The 22,923-nt window shown below is 44.4% G+C and overlaps 1 protein-coding gene across 4 annotated transcripts in view; it reads left to right on the forward strand.

Moving 5' to 3' along the window:
* The first annotated feature begins 1,679 nt into the window (after positions 1 to 1,679).
* RAPGEF1 (Rap guanine nucleotide exchange factor 1) overlaps positions 1,680 to 22,923 on the forward strand; it is an 84,580-nt gene continuing 63,336 nt past the window's right edge. For all 4 annotated transcript variants that reach the window (XM_053962120.1, XM_053962121.1, XM_053962122.1 and 1 more), the window contains exon 1: positions 1,680 to 1,833. In XM_053962120.1, coding sequence (XP_053818095.1) covers positions 1,809 to 1,833 — 25 coding nt within the window. In that variant the 5' untranslated portion in view covers positions 1,680 to 1,808. The remainder of the gene's footprint in view (positions 1,834 to 22,923) is intronic.

The raw sequence follows: 22,923 nt of genomic DNA on the forward strand, positions 1-22,923 counted from the left end.
GGAAAAGACCTCCAGTATCATCAAGTCCAACCTTCTAGTGAGTACCACCATGCCCACTAGACCATTTCTATTCTTTTTTGGAACACTTCCAGGGACAGTGACACCACCTGCCCTGGGCAGCCTGTTCCAATGCTTACCCACTCTTTCCATGAAGAAATTTTTTCCTAATATCCAATCTGAACCTTCTGGCATAACTTGAAGCTGTTTCCCCTTGATCTGTTGTTGGTTGCCTGGGAGAAGAGGATGACCTTCACCTTGCCACAACCTTCTTTCGGACAGTTGTAGAGAGTAAATTGTAATTGATTCATTTTAATTTTGCTGCTGACTGCCTCAAAAGAAAGATTCTGCCATGGCAGTGAATTTGGAAAAAGGCAGAACCTGTGAGGCCTGAGGAGATTCTGAAGGGCCAGGAGCATCAGCAGGACATCCCTGGACAGCTCAGGGTGGGGGTCCCTGCTCCTTCCAACCGTGCATCCCAAGGATTGCATTTTGGGGGAAAAACCACCTGGCTTCTTAGAAAAAGACTGAGGGAGTTGGGGCTGTTCAGCCTCGAGAAGAGACCTTAATGTGTGTAAGTATTTAAAAGGGGATGCCAAGAAGATACAGCCAGGCTCTTCCTGGTGGTGCCAACCACTCGGACACAAGGAAATGGGCAGAAACTGATGCACACCAAGTTCCACCTGGACACGAGGAAGGACTTCCTTCCTGTGCAATGACCACGCACTGGAACAGAGACAAGAAAGGGTGTGGAGTGTCCCTCACCAGAGATATCCCAGACCCGTGTGGTCACAGCCCTGTGCCACCTGCTGAGATGACCCTCCTTGAGCAGAAGGTCAGACCAGCTGACCCGCTGTGGACCCTCCAGCCAGACATGTCCCTGGATCCTGATGCCCATCCCAGTATTCTGATCCTCATCCCAGGATCCCAATGCCCAACCTGGGATTCCATCCTAAGATGCTGATGCCCATCCCAGGTTCCCGATGCCCACCCCGGGATTCCATCCCCGGTTCCCAATGCCCATCCCAGGTTCCCGATGCCCACTGCGGAATTCCATCCCCGGTTCCTGATGCCCATCCCAGGATCCCGATGCCCATTCCAGGTTCCCGATGCCCACTGCGGGATTCCATCCCCGGTTCCTGACACCCATCCCAGGTTCCCAGTGCCCATCCCCGGTTCCCGATGCCCACCGCGGGATTCCATCCCAGGTTCCCGATGCCCATCCCCGGTTCCCGATGCCCACCCCGGGATTCCATCCCAGGATCCCGATGCCCATCCCAGGTTCCCGATGCCCATCCCAGGATTCCATCCCAGGTTCCCGATGCCCATCCCAGGATTCCATCCCCGGTTCCCGATGCCCATCCCGGGATCCCGATGCCCATCCCAGGATCCCGATGCCCATTCCAGGTTCCCGATGCCCACCGCGGGATTCCATCCCAGGATCCCGATGCCCATCCCAGGTTCCCGATGCCCATCCCAGGATTCCATCCCCGGTTCCCGATGCCCATCCCGGGATCCCGATGCCCACCGCGGGATTCCGGGGCCGCGGGGGTTCCGTGCCCGCCCCGCCGCCGGCCCCGCCCCGCGGTTCCCTTTGTGGCCGGGAGGCGGCGCCGGGCGCTGGGCGTGCGCGGCGGGAGCCCCGGGCCGCCCCTTCCCGTCGCGGCCCGCGGAGCGGGCAGGGGGCGGGCGCAGCTCCACGGCCGCCGCTGGAGCCGCTCCCGCATCGCGCCCGGCAGCAGCGGGAGCCCGGCAGCCCCTCGGCCGGCTCCGTGCGCCGCCGGGCCTGAGCGCCGAGCGCCGGCTCCGACATGTCCGGCAAGATCGAGAAAGCAGGTGAGCGCCGGGAGGCCCGCGGGCAGCGCGGGAGCGGGGGACGCGCCGGGGCGGCCGCGCTCGCCGCCCGCCCCGCGGAGCAGCCGCGGCCCGCGGAGCCGCCGGAGGAGCCGGAGCTGCGGGAGGTGCCGGCGGTGCCGCGGGCCTGGCGCGGCCCGGCGGGGCGGGGGGAGCCGGGCAGGGACCCCCGTGCCCGGCGAGGCTCCCCCGGGGGCTCCTGACAGCGCGGGCGGCGAGCGGGGCCCGGGGCCGGGCCCGGGGGCCGCAGGGGATGCTCTGCCCGTCCCTCCGGGGGCTGGTCCTGCGGTGCCCGGGCGCTGTTTGGCTCGGGCTTTGTGTCTCCTCCGCGTTTTCCTTTTTCCTCGCTGTTTTCCTCTTTTTCCTCCTGACTCCTTTATTTTAATTTTTATGTTGTTGCACCCATTCCGTCCTTGCCGTGCAGCCGAGCATCAGCACAGCCGGGCGCTGCAGCGCTTTGGGGCCTAGGCGCAATGAATAATTTCAACTTCTCCCAACTTTCCTCTCCTGCTGTTTGTGCAGGATGAGAAAAGATGAGTCCGTGGGCAAATGTCAGAGGGAACTTGCAGGTTTTTTCCTCCCTCTTCCCCTCTGCCTGGGGTGCTCACAAGAGTCAGTGCCAGGGGAGGCTGCTGAGGTTCCTCCAGCTCTCACAAGGAAACGCTCAAGCACGGATCATATTGTCTCTCTGTGCTTCTGGAGTCGTGCCTGGTTCTCAGTTGTCACTTTAGATGGTTGAATGACCCTGTTTTTCTCTGTAGTGGGAGTAGTACGCTAAAAGATTCAATTAGTGTTGTGCAAATCAAGCAGCGAAGTTACGTAGTTTAATTATGTTGCATTTAATTAGCAGAGAAAAATCGATGCTGTTTTGTATATTTCATTGTGGGGAATAGCTCGGCTGTCTCCTCCTGGGGAACGCAGGGCAGCAGCCCGAGTAGGGCTGTGCGGAGCATCCAGGCTTCCCAGGACAGCACGGATGCGGGAAAGATCCCCGGCTGCAAGGAGTGCAGTGGGCAGCAGGGCCTTCTGGCCGTGCTCATCCCACCCTGGCGTGCTCCGTGGGTTCTGGAGCGGCGCGGGGGGATGAGCAGCCTGCCAGGCGTGCAGCACCTCGGCGTGCTTCCAGCTCCTCGCGCTGAGTTAGTGCCTAACAAGCGCGCGCCGCATCAGCGGACAAACGTGACTCCAGAAATATCACAGGTTAATCCCGTGCTCCATCCCTTTCAGAGTATCCCCAACGTAGCTTTGCTCCTGCTGAGCTTTTCCATGCTTGTCCCTTACTCCAGCGAGCAGGGAAGGTGTTAGCAGAGTACACAGACCTCGGGCCAGCTCTGGAATAATTGCCACTTGTTTACGCTGGAGGTGAATTTGGCTTGGGATTTAGTAACTGTAGACAGTAATTACAGACGTATAAATAAGTGATCACGTTTTGTTTATTCGCGTGCAGTAAATAACCCTGGGAGAACAGTAAATAGAGCTCCACACCAGAGAGGCAGTGTGAGGAGCTCAGGCACAGGAAGATGACTCTGGAGACGCACACAAACTCAGCACGGTTCCATAAACAATGGAACAGCGAGGCCAAGAAATACCATATAAATATAAATGCCATATAAAATACCATATAATAGCAATAAAATACCATATAAAAATCATACCCTGCGCAACCTAGAGACCAGCCACGCTGAGCTCCCACTGAAGGATTCAAGGATTGTGCAAGATCCATCCCCAGGTCGGTGCTGTGAGCGTGCAGTTGGAAGATGCAGTGGGAGAAGCCCTGATGCAGGGACATTTGTTCTAGTGGAAGTCTATCACAGTGATGATTTGCTGAACGAGAGAAACTGTAAATCTGGGAATCTGTCATCTTTCAACTGCTTGTACTTTCATTTCTTTAGGAAGGATATTAAAAAAAAACCAAATCCAGTCCAAATATAAATGGGAGGAGAAGAGACAGGAAAGGAGGGCTGGGAGCCAGCTGTTCCAGAGCAGCACTGTCTCCATCGCTGTTTCTGAGTGTTTGAACTTCTGATTGACACAAACAGTTTGGTTAATAGCGTCACCGAATAAACACAGCCTGTAGCACCACAGCCATTCGGGGTAATGTTTGTCAAAACGTGTACAGTAGCAGAACAAAGGATACGGACTTGTGAAACAAATGCTGTGAGGTCCAAGGTCTGTGCATTCGTGTACATTAGAATTTATTTTTCTTACGGGGACAGAAATTCGTGCATTATGTTATAAATAAAATAGACTATTGCCTGGTCACAAGCCATGGGGACAGACTTTGGAGCAGGCTTTGCTTTGACTTGTGTGTCCATCTAGACAGGCTGCTGGAAAAAATGTGTTACCCCTTGCAGGGTTAGACCCCCAGAGACCGTCATACATCTGCTCCCCGGGTCCTTAACTGAAACACCTTGTTGGCACTCCATAAAAAACAATAATAAATGATTAGAGATAACAGCTTCCATCCTGTCCATGAAGGAAGAGCAGACAAGGCTCCCTCTGGAGCCTCTCAGTGCTGCTGTTTAATCAACAGAAGGGTCACTGTAGAGCAGTTCAGAGCTCTGCTTTGGACTGAAAGGCAGCCATCTGGTAATGTAGGAGAAGATGGTATATTTGGGGTTAGCTAGTGTTAGAGGCCCTGCTTTGTTAGGCTCCCACCAGGAGACTTCCAGACGCTTTTCCAAAGCAGAACCCTCCTTGGCTTGAAGAGAAGGAATGGCCATTGGCTTCTCTTTACTCCAGAACTGTGACTTTTTGTCTTCACTTTCAGAAAATATTTGCTCTCTCCCTTTTTGATGTGAAATCCAAAATAGGGATGCCAAGAAAGAGCAGAGAAGGTCACAGATTCTGCTTTGGTTTCCTGTTACCATGGCGATGCACGAATTCCTGTTTTTATTTACCTGATGGATTACGTGCTGCAGGGAATTCAGCTACTCTCCATCATTCAGGGAGAGTAAGGGAGGAATTAGACACCATCAGCTCTGAACCAAAAGCTTGTCATGAAACAAGTCAAAAATGCCCTTTTATTAAAACCAAAGAACATATGGGTGCCATATTTTGATGGTTTATTCTACTTGGTTTTCACTCTTAGTCTTGTTATTTCTTTCAGGGTTTTCATTTCCCTTGTGAACTTGCTTTTCCAATAGCTGCCTGCTAAAGGTTGTTTGAGAGAGCTGTTTCAGGTGATAGCTACCTGGAGTGCAGGCAGTCATCTCTATTCTGCTCAGGACTCAATGGGATGTGTTTATTCCCAGTAGACCAAAAACACTGTTGGCTTTACCTTTTACTCATAAGCACTTGCCTGATAAGCAAATTCACCTCAAATTCTCACCCTTTAGTATTGGTGGGGTAATCATCTAGGGGTAATTCCAGGAGAACTCTGTTCTTAAGAAAATGACAAAATTGAAGAAACAGTTCAGGAGGTGACATTATTCCTGTCTTTGTAGGAATTTAATGTTCTATCTGGAGCCCTTCTTGCCAATTTATGTGATCCTGAATTGTTCATCTGCGGATGTTTTTGTACAAATGTGAAGTGTCCTGGAGATTTTGTTTTTGCAGAGGGTATATTTTGAACTGTCATCATGCCTTGGATCATTTTATGGAAATTAGCCTGCCTGTTTTATATACCTGTACAGTTTTATGCAGTTTCTCTTTGTCTGTCATGCTTAGGTGGGTTACCAGGCAGGACTCTCAGTTCTGTTGTGCTTTCACAGCTGCACCATGTTTCTCAATACTAAGTGAGGGATTTCAGGTTAGAAAATTTTGCAGTTGACCAGCTTAAGTGCTTCTCTGCTGGTGGTTTTCAGGCAAAGTAAGAGTTATCTGCAAATCTGAAAATTAGACCCTTCAAAAAACTTACCTCTCAACCCCAAAGGCAGTTCAGTTCCAATTCTTCCTTAGTCAGGCTTTCAGCACCTCCTGTTTCCTCCTGTGTGCTGCTCCCATAGTGACATCCCACGTGTGTTTTACTGTAACTTCTTCAAACAGCATCAACCATTCAGGCTGGTTTTGTGGAGAGGTAAAATCCAGGTACGAGATGATTGCTGATTTCTGCAAAATGGCACAAGGAGCAGAATTTGGCATCTTTTGTAAGCCATTGTAGGTTGACAGGTGGCGTGTTCCAAAATGTAGCCTGTGGGATAACTGCTGCAGGATTGAGATGGTCTTAGCAGTTGTAAGAAGGAAGTGGGCAAGGAGTGGAGAAAAAAGACAGCTGAAGGCTACTGGAATGTGAAGCAGCTGGGTTGTGCCTTAGTCAGTGAAAATCAGAAACTGGAAACAATTGCTAAATTTATTTTCAGTGTAAGCAATCGTTTTCCTTGAACCACAGCGACTAAATATATCTCTTGGTTGTGATTTGTATGTGGTGGTAGCTCACTGGCTCTTGCTAACCTCCTGGCAGGCAGAGAGAGGAGTGGAAGTTCAGTGTCAGTCAAGATCGTAAAACAAAAATCCCTCATTTAGATCTCTTGATTCACTTGTGTGGCTTTGCTTGCTGCAATGTATTGCCTGAGTGGAAGAAACCTGGGTGTATGTTTCTAGGGAAGGGAGTCAATCTGTAACTCCTCTTTCAGGTTTCCCTGGGGTTTTGTTCATATTTTTGGAAGTTCTGAATTGCAGTTGATGCTCTAGTAACTCTATTGTAGGTGCAGATAGATTCTAATGCAGAGGTGTGGTTTTTTTGGTTTATTTTTAAGAAATATACATTAAGACCATATTTATTCCAAAGTGGAAAGCCTGAGGGTAGAATTGGTAAAATGAGCTTTGCTGTTGACTTCGAGATCTTTGGAAGGAGAGCATTCCAACCAGAATCTTAACAGCATTTGAACTGCAAGTGGAGTAACATGAGGAGTTAACTTTCTACACTTCATTTTAAAGAAGCTGGAGAGATGTTGTCCCTTCCTTGGCAGAGGCATTTGATGGCTAATGAGGTTTAATTCAATCACTCAATCATTTATGTGTATTATAGGTAGCTCTCAGTTGAGCTAGTGGGAGCTGGAGTTGTTTGTTACCGTAGCACCCAGTTTGGAAGATCCCTTGTACCCCAGCAAAGGTAAGATGATAAAGAACATTTTCTGTCTTTGTGCCAGATAAAACACCTGAAACTATGTTGTATATTAAAAATAACAAATTACATGTCAGAATTACAGGTAAGGTGATTTAATAGCCTCCTTCCTCTCTCCCCCTCCTCACCACACCCATCATTTTGCATAGTTTGAATACATGTAGTGGATATAACTTGTTCAGTTTTCCAAAACATATAATCACAGCATTTTTTCTGCTGGAACTCAAGATTTGGTGTCTTTTGCTAGTTTGGGAAGCTCTTGTCCTCTGTGTACTGTTGCTTAGCATGAAATGAATCCTTCCAGCTTGTATTCTGCCTGTAGAGACATTACATTATCTAGAGAAATCTTATGCATGAGAGGGGTCCTTCAGCTTCTCAGATTTGTGACAGAATAGGCTTTTCTCTCTGAAAAGAATGGAAAATTTATTATGATGTAAGTGCCTGAATACTTGGAAAATTCTGTTTTGGAGTTATACTTTTCCTTTTTGTTTGTTAGCATATGACTTTAGGATTCAGCCAGTGTCATGGAGAGTAATAAAATCACATACCTATTGCAAGGATATGAGCTTTGTTATTTGTATTTTTTTTCTAAATAATTAAAGTTTTGTTACAGTTGAGAAATATTGTAAAACATAATGGGATGAAGGGATGGTAAAGGAGAACAGGGTGTCATTCTCAGGGCTTGAAATCAGAGGAAAAGGGAGAACAGGTTGAAGGAAAACTAGATTTATTATCTTTGCAAGTTTGAATTTGCAGCCTCCGCACTCCAAGGTGTATAAAAAGGTGGCCAGAGAAGGAAAGAGGGGCATCACATGTTGATGGAATGGGCTGGAAAATGAGAAAATTGAGAGGATGCCCAACCCACTGGTGATGGGAGAGGAGGGAGCAGGGGGCTGAGTTGCGTGCGAGGAGAGCAGAGAGGAGAAGACAAGAGGGATGGCAAAGGGGGAAATCAGGCAAGGAGGACGTTCCCAACGGCTTGCATGGAGTCTGTTCCAAGGCAAAGAGACAGAAGATGAATTTCAGCAATCCGGAAAAGCTGCAGGAATCCTGCAGGTTGGGACGTGCTGCCAGAGGAATGTTCTGCAGTTGTGCTGTTCACGTTTTACTGCATCCTGACAAATTACAGCTTTATTCCCTGACCCACAGCATCCACTCTTAAAAATACATTTCCAACCTCTTCTTAAGGTGTCTGACATTAGCAGTGACAGAGCAAACAGTTTCATCTGTGCGAGAGAGAAATGATGTCCTCGCATGTTCTGTGAAGCAGCCTGAGAAGGCTGATGGATCACATTATTGATCTGCTTTTATTTGGGTTGCATATTTCAGTGAAAGCTCTCCAGCTTGGAAACAGCCTCTTCATGTTAAATCTCTCTGCTGTTTGAGCTGCTAGCACAGCTCACCTTCTGTGGGGTTTGTAAGAAAATGTTTCCTTGTGAGAGCAAGGGAGAAGTGAATAGAAACAAGTAGAGGGAAAAGCCTGTATCAGAGTGTTCACGTGGTGTTGTGGGAGGTACAGTATTCACAGTATTTGGGAAGACTGGTTCTCCTACACCTCCTTTTATTGTATCCTATTTAGGAAAGTATCTAAAAGATCTGAGAATTGATAAGGGCTATATTCCAAATATTTTTCTGGTTCCCATTTTATAACCACTCTGAGGGTCGAATGAGCATGGGGTGGCACTGAAGAAGAGATGTCTTCATTATAGAAATGAGGCTTTTTGAATTGAAAAAAACCCACATGTTTTGCATTATCTTACTTTAGCTGGGTGACAGTGTCTGCTGCTTTGGGTAGGGTTTTTCTGGTGCCATGAAAATCCTGTGCACTTTGTGTTGTAAGTTAACATCTTGGCATGGCCATCAGTGCCTCTGAGGAAATCCTAATCCATTATTCTGCCCAGGGAGAGAGGTTAAAGCTTGCTTGCACTCTCATGCTCTCATTCTTTTCTCTGAAGGCTTCATGGGGGGATGCCCTTTGTTGAGTACTTAACATATTCACTGAACCAGTCCCATTTATATTCTAAACAAGATCTTTAATTTCATCCCTGACGTGTACAAAATCTTGGGGTTTGAAAGAAAATTCATGAGAATTTTCTTTTTTAGGCTTCTGGAAAGAAAGGAAAAAATCAGTGGAGGTTAAAATCAAAGAATAGTTACTCACAGCTGGTAAGGTTGGAGGAAGCAGATACTGCAGCTTGGTTGGTTGATTAAACCTCGATAGAATTTTACTGGGAGACTGAATAAATAGTTCTGTATCCATTCAGCTGCACTTTGCAGGGAGTCTTTAATAATTAAAATGGGAACCAAAACAAGTGTGTTCCAAATATACAGCACATGTTGTTTTATCCCTTCCCTTTTGATAGGTTTGATTGGGTCCTGTCTACCAATCTGTCCTGTCTGTGCTGCCCAAGAGGTTCTACAGTAGCCTCAGGAATTAATTCCATATTTAGAAAGTTTCCTTTACGAACCAAACATAACAAAGGGCACCCAGGGAGATCAATATTGCAGTTCTGGTTGTAGAGTACATTCCAATCAATTCTGGAGAGCAGAGCTCAGTGAATCCATCTGACAATGGGTTCAGTTAGCAGGACAATACTGTTTAAACACAGTTTTTCTTGGGTGCTTTATGATCCTTTCAATTGTGCTCTAACTGTATTAACTTTGTCAATTTGACCATGTTGCCTTTTTTTTTTTTTTTTTCCTTTTTGATGCAGCCTTGCATTTCACAGTTGACAGTGATGTATGCTGCAGCTTTCACATAAAGAAAATGAAATATCCCTCTTTGGATATATATTTTCCATCTTAATTTTTTTTTAACTCTACATTTTCTACTTTTCTTAGTAGAACTATACATAAGAATAATACATTTGAAGAACTAGGGAATTCTGCCAAAAGGTTTAGTTAGAACTCATCTATGAATTTACAGGGATTTGCAGAAAATGTAGAGCAGTGGTTTGTGCAGGAGGTGGTTTGTCTGTATAAATAGCCTTGAAAGGTCACACGAAATCAGATGTTAAGGCTGATGCCAGATTTTTGACAGAGCATGGTAAGAGCAGTTCAGGGGTTGAGTTTAACTTTTGCTGCTTGGAATTGCTTCTCCAGAGCTGCTGTGTGGGAAAAATTTGTAGTACCCAAAACCATGGTGAATCTGAAAATCACATGAGTTTAAAAAAAAAAAACCATAATCTTGTATCATTATAAGCAATACGTAGGACATAACTGACAAACTGAGGTGGGGAGTTTCTCTGTTTTCAGCTTGGTTTTTCAGTTCTTATGTGTGTAGCTGTTTGCTCTTTGTCATTGGAATCAGCGGCACTTCTGTCCCCTGCTCTGTCTGGGATGTTGTTTTACAGGAGGAACACTTTGGAACATTGTAGAACCACCCTGTTAAAATGATGGAGTGAACTTAAGGAATGGTGTTTAAAGTACATGAGCTGGCACTCTCAGCTCTGGTCAGTTTTGTGATATTCAGCTGCACAAAATCCCTTTAAAGAAGAACCAGCGAGTCTTCGTGCATAACTTGGCACATCTCTCAGAGATAAGTTTGCTCCTTGTCTGCACCTCTCTTCCTTAATCTGTAACATCCTTACATAAGACAGCTGTGATAGCTCACCCATCCTCTATTACAACTCTTGGACTTACTGGCCAATTTCTGTCAAACTTTGTGGAGGAATGGATATTAAAATTTATTTAAATTTCTGCACATTTTCTGAAAAAGGCCAAGGAGGTCAGAGAAGCTTCAAATAGGGCCTTCATTATGGCAGAATTGAAAATGTAGCTGTCCCATGCTTGTAGCCATTTGGCAAACATGATTTGTGAATGGCCTGGAATGGGGAATGCCAGGGAAAAGCAAAATCTTTGGGGGAAAAAAGCAAATATGTGTGTTTTGGAGGCAGTTCAGAGGAGCCAGTCGAGGGCAGTGAAGGGTGGTTTGCCAATAAAAGCCTGGTAACAATTGCAGGGCAAAGAAACACTTAAAAACCATGCCAAGAAAGAATTTGGTTCTTGCTAACTCTCTGTGCCTATTTCCAGGTAGCCTTTAAACAAAGATGGTTTTGTTCCTGTGTGTCTCGGGTGAAAGCACTTGTATAAATTCCCTAAATATTCATTGGCAGCACTTATTGTTAGATTTTATCCTGAAATACAACCTGCTTCATTAGACCTCAAACGTGAGGTGTGTGTTTCACTGTAACACTCACAGGGCTCCCTGGGGACATCAGGTGCACCACAAGTGATACCCAGGAGAATTTCCCTGAGCTTCCATTTGGCTGCCAGCCTGGTGAGTGCCAAGCTGCAAGCTCCAAACCCTCTTTTATCCTAGGCAGAGGAATTTATATATAAATCCTGAGGGTCTTTTGGCAACAAGGTGTGTAAGAGTGCTAGTAACAATAAAAAGGATGTTGGCAGGTCGTTGATTGCACATGTCACTGTTTGGATACTTCTCAAACTCTGTGAAGACTTGGGACTGGTATAAATAATTGTACCTAAGGTTAGAGCCATTGGTTTATCCACTCTGTTGGAGCTGCATTGGTAATGTCACCAGAAAAATTCCCCCATCCACTGTGGGCACAACTGCTTCTAAATCATTCCCAGCGTGCATGAGCTGTTCACGTGGCTGTGGGTCAGCATCCTCATCCAGGTCTGTAATGCCTGCAAAACCTTCTCAGCCATGCTGCCAGGCCAGTGCTGTGGCTTGTCCTGTGAGAAGGCTTGGATTTTTCACTGAAAGAAGGGTCAGGCCTTGGAATAAGTTGCCCAGAAAAGTGGTGGAGTTGCTGTCTCTGGAAGTGTTGAGATGATGTCTGGATGTGGCTCTTGGGAATGTGGTTTTGGGGAGATTATGGCTGGCAGTTGGATCAGATCATCTTGAAGGTCTCTTTCAGCCTTGATGCTCCTGTGGTTCTGACAGCTAAGAGGCTGTTAGTTTTATTATTACTGTTAATTTGTTTTTACCATTTAATTCTTTTCAGATGAGATAATTCACATCTAAAAGCTTTGGCAACATAGTATACTAAGTTTCAATTATTATCATAATGGAAAAGAGTCGTACTAGAAATATTAGTACCCAGTTGTATACATTTAATGAAATTATTATTCAAAGTTTTTATGTCCAAAGCAGCAACACTGGTTTGTGTTGATGCTGCATGCTCTGATCTTAACCTTTGGGATGATAACAAAGCACAAAAACTGGCTCCTCCTGCAATCCCTTGCCCTTGAAGGAGTCATTTACTTAAATTCCTTAATATTTTTGCAGCTGTGGTTGTGGTTTATTAACTGATGCTGCCTTGAAGAACAGTCTGTGTCTGCAGCAAAGTTTTCATTACTCATCTGTCAATACTTGCAGAGTAAAACAAATGGGTCTGAGTAGAGGTTTCTGCTCTTCAGTCTAAATGTTTCTTTCCCTCCATCCCCACTATTTTACCCAAGAGAGGGTAGAGAATAGTTTTGAGGCAGTGAGTGCACAGTTGTACTCTGTTGGATAAGAAGGTCTGGCCTGCTTTGTCTGTCAGGATTATTTTAAGCTATGATGTTGAGAATGTATTAAATGAACTAGAGGGAATTAAAAACATCTCTTTTTCCTGAAATAGTCTCACTTCTACAGCTATGAAATGCCTTTTATCCTGATTCATACCAGCTGAAGAATCTCCAGAATTCCTCTTTTGCAGTTGGTAAAATATGATTTTGGGCCAGTTTAACAACTTGCTTGTCAGGAGAAATCCGGGTGAGTTTGGTTTGGTTTTGGTTTGGCTTTGGTTTTGTTTTAACATAGTCCTCAAACTTGAAAATTGGGTAACCCAAAACTATTACATTGCTGTGTTTACTGATGCAAGCTGCAGGTTCTGCAGTAATTGCCTTGGCCTCTGGGTGAAATGCAGGAGGCAGTTTATCTGCCTGGGTTTTTGTGGGGGTATTTTTGCATGATAATTGCAGATGAAGAGCACATCTTTTTTGGAAGGCCCTACAGAACAGTGGTGTCACCTCTGGGAGGTGATGGACATGAATTTCATGCTGGTGAGTGGAAGGAACTGGAGGAACTGCTTTCTGATTGAGCAGTGGATAGAAAATGCTTTGGTGTGCCAGGGCAGAGCTGAAGGATGAGCTATAATAAGTAGGGGAGAAGCACTTACAGAATGCAGGGGTCTGACTCACTTGACCACGTGCTGCTCTTGAGTTTCACACTTGGCTGTGACAAATATCAAAGGGAGTAGCAGCCAGGCTAGTGAGCAAGTGTGCTGAGAGCCAGAGCTCTGTGCTGACCTCTCTCTGTGCATGTGGTTTGGGTGGAAATACCAGAGTCCTTGTCTCCTTCTCCTATTGTGCAGTGTGGTTTTGCTTACTTCTATCCTACTTCAGAAAATCGGGGTGGTGTGAAAGCTCACACAGCAGCTCCCTGGGCATGAAGCCCAGTAAAGGTGACTCATAACTGGAGCCTTGCTTTGTACCTCTGTACCTATCTTGGCACATGCTGTTGGCTGGTAAATTGGGGCTGGTTTTCTCAGCACATGGGAGCTGCCATCAACTGCATTTTAAAATCTGTCCAGTGGGAGAGTGCTCTGAAAGTGGAAGGAACCTAAAACTCTGCCAGGTTTTGTAAACATATCTAGCTTTTTTAAATACAGACCTAGCTGCAAGCGTGAGGACCTCATTTGGAGATAAAAACTGATTAGTGGATAATTCCCCCAGAATGAATAATCTCTGCCTTAAAAGATGAGTTGCAGATGGTTTTGGATGAGAGAGGGAGAGAGATCAGGTTTAAAATATCATTCTTTCAGTAACCTGAATCTCCTGACCTTACGTGACACTGCAGAGATGATTTCAGCCGAGTAAGACCAGGAGGAGGGGCTGGCTGGGGATGTGTGGCCCGTGCTTCCTGCCTTGAGCTGACCCTGAGCCCCAGTGTTATATTTACCTGGTAGTTTGAGAGGTCTTTTACTCCACAAGGTCAAGGAAAGCTTCCAAAATACAGGGAAGAGCCATTTGTATCTCCCCAAGTGAGGATTAGTATCTGACGTGACTTCTTGAACTATTTTCAGATTGGTTATGTGTCTACTGATCTTTCACCTTGCAAAGGTAGCAGTACTTGTGTGTTTGCCTGTCCTTGACTGGAAAGGCTGCAGAAAACAAAACTGAAACTTAAAATTAGGTAAGGACTGTTATGAGCAAGCTATGTCAATAAAAGCCATCATTTTGTGTGGCTGTGCAGCTTTTCAAATTACTCCAGCGAGACTCTTTACAAATGCTCTTGTATTTTGTCTGTTGACTCATCCATCTCAACAGTCACAGTAACATTTCAGTACTGTCTTATAAAGCCAGTGATTGAACAAGGCTGTTCTTGGGCTGGTTCATCAACAGATGCAATTAATACAATGATGTTTGTTTTGACACCCTGGCTCACTGGCAGCATTGTAAGCAGCATTGCTATGCGAGGAGATCGCTGTGGTTGAGGACTCCGTGTACAGGCAGCTCACTCAATATTTGTATTCAGCATAAAGTCAACACTGAAAGAGTTTCAGACCTCTCCTAAGCTGGCAGACAGGCTCGCTGGTGCTACCAGTGATGTTAACAAAAGGGCAAATCATAATCTGCAGCACTTCTAATTTATTTACAGTCTTATAAAACGCTGGGTTTTCATTCTGTTGGAGAGCACCAGAAGTATAAAAGGAAAGCTCAGAGAGATTTTCTCCTTGTGCAAGTCTGGGGAGGTGGTGAAGGAAATACGATTTGGACTGAGATATTTATTCTTTCAATAGAACAATATCAGTCCCAGACCAGTGCTTCTCAGATGTGTTTTACCCTGGGAACTTGTGTAAAATGTCTTCCTCTTCAGCTATTTCATTTTTAGCTGTATACAGGGTGTAACCATTGTTTAAGGGAGTGTCCTTGTCATGGAGCCAGTTGGTATCTAAACCCTATCATGAATTGTTTTAAAGAGAGTATGATTTTCTGTACTGAGATATATTGATGACTATTTTTCAGGGCAGGAAGTACCTGCTGACTCCAGCAGTTGCCAGAGCAGCTGTTCATTATGAGTAAGCCACAGAAAAAATCTTGTGAAAGCCCCAATATCTCTAGGAAGCAGCTCGAGCTTAAATGATCAGTCTAGTTAAGCTGTATCAAGAACTGCTTTCATATTTTCACTTGCCTGGAATTTTATATTGGAAAAAAAAAATCTGGTTCTTAGGGTATCAAAGTCTGTAGGACAGTTTACAGAGAGGTATTTAACTTCAGGCTAGTTAATATTTGTTAAGGCTTGTCTGGACACTCCCCAGACTCTTGCTCCAGGGTACAAATTTAATTGATTTATTCTATGTTGAGTTAATGCAGCAGTTTCTGTTTCTGCAGGTAGGCATCTCTGCTGGCTGCATGGCTTTGAGCACTCTCTGGCATTGTAGCACCCTGTGACCTAGCCTGGGTTTCTGCCAGGACCTGTGTTAGGCCAGGCACTCACTGGAAATGCAAGTGATGAGCAAGCTGGGACTTCTTTTGTTATATTCTCTGGTTTTAATCGCAGAGCTGACTTCTGATGAGATTATATATAGATTTCCATAGCTTTCTGCCAAAAGATTTGTTTTGAATTAATGAACGTTTTTATGAATTTCTGTAGTTGACATTTTCTGGAAAAGTAAATTCTGATTTTGGTCCAGACCCCTCTGATCAGTACCAGGTGTGAGCAGCAGGCTCCAGAGGGCTCATCCAGGGTAGGGGAGGTTGTAGCAGCACTGCTGACCTTTGGCTCACGGAAAAAACAATGAGCAAGGAGTACCGTGCTCCAGATGTGAACCTGTCTGGAAGCTGAGTGTGCAGAGATAAGCTGCTGGTGGGAAACACCCTCTCCCCTACAGCTTCTGCATTATCCAAGTGACCCCAGTGTCATAGCTCAGCTTCTGAGATACCTCCAGCCCGAGTTCAGTCACTTCCTTCATTCTCCATTTGAGCTCTGGGTTTGAATTGCTTTTCATTTTGTTTTGTCTCTTGTTGTCTTTGATACCAGGATATGATTTCCTCTCTGTCAGCTCTCCCTCCCCTTTGTTTCTCTTCGTTTGCAGGTTTTTGGGATGGTAACACTCATGTTGTTTGTAGTGCATCCTCTGTGTCACAAGGTTTTGACTCAGCAGCGTTGTCCTGGGGATGTACAGGGATGTGCCAGCAAGCAGTGGCACATGTGTCACAGCAAAAGAACATCCCTACACATCTTGCCCAAGCAGCAGAGCTCCTCTTGCTGCTAAATGTGATTCTGGGCTGATGGCTCATGAGAGTGGTAACAATGGGAAGTGTGGGATGTTCCGGCTTATTTTGAGATCAAGATTTCATTTCCCTTGCAATAATTTCATGAATCAAAAAGGAAAATGTGTAATGCTTAGTGTTCACCTAGAGCTTTACACTTTTAGAGCATTGTGCAAACATTTCTTCTGTACCTCTGACTTCATGATGGGTGGTGATGGAAAGTTCTGTCTGTAGTGATGTAAGGACAGTGAGTACAACTCCTGCCCTCCTTTCATTTTCTGCTGTGCTTCCACTTGGTACTGTGGTCAGATGACCTCTGCTTCTCCAGGAGCTTCTGTGGGCTTTTCAGTCATCACTGGAGCTGTGTATCCTGTGAGTGGGTTGTTAGTTCATGCTTTTAGGGATGTCACTAGGTAGTGAGAGTGGCAGTGCTGTGTAGTGGTGACATCTCTCCGTGTGGGAAGATCCAGGTGATGCGTGCACAGATCATGCCACCTAGAGGAATGGAGCTGGCAAGCCTGCAGCCATTGCTGTGCTGCCAAAATTTTGGTGGTTGTCCAGTGACTGTGTCGAGACCTTCTCCAAGCCATGCCTTTTGTAGCCTTGCATGTCTGTCGTGAAATCAAGTGTGAGAAGGTCCCTTCACAGGCAGCTCTCCATCAACGCAACAAACATTTCTCAGCTTTTTACATGAGACTGCTTTTCCCAATTTTTCCTCCTAAATGTTGATCCTCATCTTTCCCAATGGCTCAAGAACCTGAAATTCAGTTGTGGATCTCACTTTGTATTCCCCAGGAATTAGGGTGAGGAATCTAGCACAAGGTGTGATTTGATGGGATAACATTCTCCAAGCCCTCTGCTTTTTTTGGCTTGTATGTTGCAATTTCTTTTGTGGGAGACTGCTAAATTTCCCAGAAGATTATCCTAATTTCCAGAGTCTCAAAGTCTGAATTGTAATTAAGCACTTAATTTGATGAGGGCTTTTAGATGTCTTGCTAGTCTACTGGCAGCTTGGGGAAATACTTCCATCTTCTTCCCAGCTTCCCTTGCATAGGTTCAAGCTCAGAAAGCTGGGATATATTTAGAACTGGCAGAACTGCCAGCCAGGCCTCAGAAAATTGCTCCAAATCTCTGCTTTCTGGGTAGAATAAAGCCAAATTCAAAAGAAACCCGGCTTTTCTGAAGAAATTGGGGTGATGACAATTTATCAGTAACAAATGGGCAGTGGGGAATTTTAATAATACATTTTATTGCCTGCAATTGCATTGAGTTCCCTATTGCCACAAATGACAGCAATCAGGGCATCCAACAGGGAAGCAATTACTTTATTTCTTGATCATCCAGACAGTCAGTGAATTGTGTTACGAGATAAGCACATGGTTTGACCAGAGGGTATCACCTCTTTGGGAATGAAATTTCTTTTTGACCCACTTTAGTCTAATACGTGGTACAGTAAGGTCAAGGCCAGTGACTTGGGCTTACAGGATTTAATACACAGACAATAATGACTGAGTAGAGTCTTTTTCTTCTGTGCTGTTTAAGGTTAGGGCTTCTAGATTAAGTTTCTGTCTTCTGCTGAAGTTTCTGTTACTGTTTAAGTAAAATATCCTTTCTCCCCCCTCTCTCCTGTGCTTCAACTTTTATGCCTAAAATCTCTGGAACAATCTTGAGGCCTTTATTGTGCTGTGCCTTTGAATTGACCCCCATGTATTTTCATCAAGACATTAGGATGGCCTTCCTGTTTCCTTCTATTCTCAGTTTAAATTTTCCTGTTACGGGAATACTAAAAAAAAACCAACAAAAACCCAAAAAAACCTGAATTACAGTTATTATTAATTACAGTTATTACATTTATTATTAACATATGACTATATGTTAAAATAACCAGACTAAAGCCAGCAGGAAGAGCATCCTCTCAGTGTCAGTGGATGAGGCTGTGTCCATGGCAGGGGGTTGGAATGAGATGATCCCTTCCAACCCAAAGCATTCCACGTTGGCTGTGGATGGATCTCTTGCCTGTATTGACCACTGGTGCATTTAACAGCTCCGTCCTGTGTCTCTCTCCCTTTTTGCTGATAACTTTCTGGCCTCCAGGCTACTGACAGCTGTTGTCCACTTGCTGCTAATTAAGAAAGCAGCATGAGGATGGGAATGTGGATTGGAGAGATTGAACCCCCCTCTCCACAGCCAAGCGTTTCAACCTGATTAAAGAGCGTCTGACTGACGAGGAGCGGCCTCTTTTTTCCTGCTGTCTCTCTGCAATAGCCTGGTTTTTATCAGAACTCCCAGGTCAGGTGCTCTCTGTGGCTCTGGATTTTTTAGATCCCGTAACAATGGGCAGAGTCAGAACAGATTTGCCGTTCAAAAGATGGGAACGTGTGAAATCCGAGCCACTATAAAGCCACATCTTTAGCATGCAAAGCGTTGTGTACGTCTGTGCTCTTACTCAGAAATTCAAATGTAGGTCGTGTTTTTTAAATAAAACGACACATAGTACGTTGAAAATTTCCAACTAGCTATTGGAATCAAGATCATTATGAATCAACAGCACTTAAGTGGACGGGCCAATGATTTCAAAGATTTTCTTTCTTTGTTTAAGGATTTCTCCTTGTTTGCTTTGTTTCCTTGTTTTGGTTTTCCTTGTTTTGCATCAAGTCCCAGTGGGAGACCTTTTGTGTGATACAGTAATGCTGGGATTTTTATGATCCAGCAAGAGAATGGGCTTGAACTCTGAAATTCCCTTCCTGGCCTGTGCCTCTGTGGAGGAAAAATGATTGACTGAGGTTACTATAGTACAAGATTGTTGTGTTAATACACAACCAGGAGGTGTGAATTCAAGAAAGAGTGGTGGTAATTTGGCAGAAGAAGCCTCCTGTAATGCTGATGCTCTCTGGAGCTGTTTACCCCCAGGAATATTATGACTCTATATTTCATATTAGACCTCCAAAATTCAATCTGAATTCTTACTTGTGATAAGTGGGCTCTGTATAGCCCTGCATAGCCCCTAGCAAGCTTTCAAATCCATGTTATTTGCTCTTTTTTTTCTGGAATTTAGTTTCTCTTCTTCCTTGTGATTGTTCTCATGTTTGACTGTTACCTTTTACCCTGGAGTTGAATGGTTTTTGATGTTTTTTGGAGATTCTCTTTAAAAGCATTATGTAAATATAGGTGTAAAATGTTTATTTAAATAAATAAAGAAATCACTGCCAGACATGGCTCCTTAGGTGTGTGAAAATCTTTAATAAGCCATGTCTGCCACAGTGTAATTGAACCGTAGGAACATGTCTGGGGAGAGGAGGATGTACTTTGATTTTACTTATTGGTGTTCACCTTATTATGCCCATGATCACTTTGTGAAAGGAGCCTTGGAGCATGTGACTTCAGCTTTTGTAATAAAGAAGTGTCTTATATTTGTTTGAAGTTGAACAAGAGCCGCTTTACCAGTGTTATCCTATATTTACTAAACACTTCTAATATTAAAGTAGTAGGAAATGCAAAGTGTGGAGTGCTAACAAGCTGAACTAGGCAGACTCTTTGGGACCTGGGTGATCCAGGGTGTGAAAGTGCCATAATCTCCTTGGGCAGCTTTTTGTTTTCACATGAAGAGAGCAGATGCTGACACGGTGCAAATAGGAGAGAAATCCTATCAGTAGATTGGCCCTGAGTCCCCTAGCTGTAGTCTGTAAATACAGTGATTTATGGATATTAGAGATGAAAACAATGTTTCTTTCTTTCCTCCAAGCAAAATATTATTTCCAAATAGATCATCTCATTATTGGATTCTGGTTTGGCTAGTAATTTTATAAAATAAACCTAGTAGCCTTAAATTTAGAAAATTAATAGGTTGATTTCTCTACTACTGAGAATTTATGGAGACTCCAAATCCCTGTCTGTCTTGCTGTGGGAGGTAATTAAGAATATGAGGGAGCAGTTTCTTGGTTTGAAATACTGAAAATGCCTGTAAGCATTCGTGCTGTTACGTCTGGAGAGCTCGTTAGGGGTGGTGAGATTGGTTCTGCTGGGTCATTTGCTGTGAGCATTGGTCATTTCTTTCACAGTAACCTGCTTATTGTTTGGGCAGCTTTGCCAAACTCTTTACTGTGTGCTGCCTGTGACTGGCAGCGTATTTCAAGCCCATTATGGAAATATTATGTGGCTTCAGCATCACAGTTATTCCATTTGTCCTTTAAAGCTGCTCCTGGTGACTTCAGGAGTTGAGCTGCCATCACCCAGGTAGGTCATCTGCCAATGGTGATGTGTTTTTGCATCTGTTCTGTGTGAGATTTTCGTGTCACTGACGCTGTCACCTGCTCTGAATCCCCACCTCATCAATTTGTGCCATGAATTTCTGGCTTGTAAAATGAAAAACCATCACACGGTCAGTTTGGAGGCACAGAGATGGCAGTTTTCTCATTAAAGGGGCAAAAGTAACATTGTACACATTTCCATGTGCAAACCAGCTGCCTGTTTGGCGCTAAGTCAGGCTTTGTTTAGACTATGGATCAAATGTAAGCCCAGAGCTTTGCTGCTGGGTCTGGGGCTGACTTTCCCTGCCCTGAGTTCCTGAAGGACAAAGTATTTCAGTGGAGCTGGCACTTCTTTGTTGGGTTGTTTTACAAATGCAGACCCAGTTCTTAACAGGATAGCACAAAACAGGGATTTCTGCTTTACAATGGAAAATGTTGAGGTTATGTCCTGATTTCTTATAACACAGGAGTGTCCTTTAAATTAAAAAAATGACAGTTCATATAAGAAAGATCTCTTCCTTTGAGGTTTGTTATCTACTTCTGTTCAACAAAACTTGACTTTATCTTTGAGAAACAACTTCCCATATATATGAGAACTATCTCTGAATATTGCCCTTTTGCCTTTTAATTAGCTAAATTCATTCTGCAAGTGGACAGTCATACTCCACAATAAACTATGTAGGGAATTAATTGGGAATAATATGTGTGGATTTCCAACTTTCACCTTGATTTAAGCTACCTTTCCAGGATGGAGAAGCCCTCTCATTATAAAGTCTGAGCTACAGGGTTCTTGTGGTTTTGAATGTTGCCTGTTTTATCATGATAAATTCTGGTGTGTTACAGTTTGAAGCGATTTCCCTAAAAGTGGATTTGTACAATTGCCAGGAAACCAGCTCAGCTCTTCACCTGCTCTGTTTTCTGCCAACAAATAGCAAATTTACTTGACTGTACTTGAAGAAGCATTTTCTATATATTTTTAAATTCTCTATTTTTATAAGTGATTTGAATCCCTGTTGAAAGTATCTTCTGTGAGGGCCATCTTTCAAAGTTCCCATATGGGTTCAGTTTCATAATTATGATTGTGACTGCTATATATTGTGTTGGTTTTTTATCAAATAGCAGCAATCAAGCCTTGAGAGGTGTTTTATACCTATGGCTGGTGTGTCATATCAGGACAGACATGGAAATGGTACTGGTTAAAGTCATACAAAGCTGCAGGAGCCTTTTGCAGATGGACTTAGGAGTTCCAATACATTTTAATGAAGCAGCTTTTCCCAAACCTACTGCCTTTTTCAAATTTTGTTTCAGCCATATTCCAGTTCTGCAGTCTTTGCAGTAGATAGATAAGTGGCTCTCAGGTTAATGAGGAATGAGGGCACATTGAGTGTGTTCAGACTTCTGGCGGTAGACTTGCCAAAAATGAAGCAGGAGAGCTCTCTTCCATCTGTCATTCCTCTACAGAAATCAGCAGTTTAGAAGTGGATGTGGCTGAGAGTTTATTTGCTGAGCTTCAAGAGTTCATGAGCACACAGAGGAGAAAAAAGGCAAAATGTATGTGTTTGTTTGGGGAGGGAGGCAAAGTGAGTTTGCCGTGTAAATTTGTAAACAGGGTAGAAAGGAAAGGGAAGTTTCCTGAAAACATGTGCTAAAATAAATGAAGTCCAAGCTCAGATTGCAAATCTTGTGAAGTTGTGCAGGGTGTTGTGGGAGGGTGGTCCTTGTGTGGAGCAGATGTTCATGGAGGTCGTGCAGTCAATGAGCAGTGTCTGATTCACCCAAGCCCCTTCCCCACAACACAAGGTTGTTTCCACTGAGCAGAAAAAAAAAAAAAAGATGCTTTTTTACTACACTGACACAAAGCTCAGTGCTAGATTCTTATACTGCAAAGTGGTATTAATAAACATGGATCATATATATAAAGTCAGTTCTATGCTTGCAACATTATAGGTGGTGTTTTTTTACTTGAAAAATGGTTTCTAGTGTTTTTTGTTGCTTTGCTGCAGTGTAATTTTTTGTAGTCATTGGCTGGATCCTGGTGAAGACTCAAAATCCAGTTGGGGTGAAGCTTTTGTGGGCAGGTTGTGCATTACCAGTTGGTAATATTGATCCCAGAAGATCTGGGAGGTGTTCACCCTTCCAGTACCAGTACCACTGGTATTTCTATAAACATCTCTCGATGTCTCTCTGAACCTAGCTGTGTGACATATGAATGCACTGCACAGATCACTGGCTTATTGCCTGTTTTTCACAGTGAAGGAGCATAAAGTTAATCACAGTGAAGCTTTGACAGGACACCAGGCTCGGCCTGACCGAAGGGCCGTGCTCTCCGGAGGCCATGGAGCAGAGCCTGGCCTGACCCTGCACCGCATGGCTCCAGGCCTCGTGGGGCTGAAGTTTCCTGTTACAAACTGGCTGCTGTTTTCCAAACAGACCTCCTAAAGCTCCAAAGTATTGCTCAACAGACCACAAACTGAAATTAGTATTGATTCACCTTTCAGGGCTGATGGCAGGATCGCCACAGAGTCGCACGTTGTG

This window comes from Vidua chalybeata, chromosome 21 (assembly GCF_026979565.1).
Source record: "Vidua chalybeata isolate OUT-0048 chromosome 21, bVidCha1 merged haplotype, whole genome shotgun sequence".
Lineage (NCBI taxonomy): Eukaryota > Metazoa > Chordata > Aves > Passeriformes > Viduidae > Vidua > Vidua chalybeata.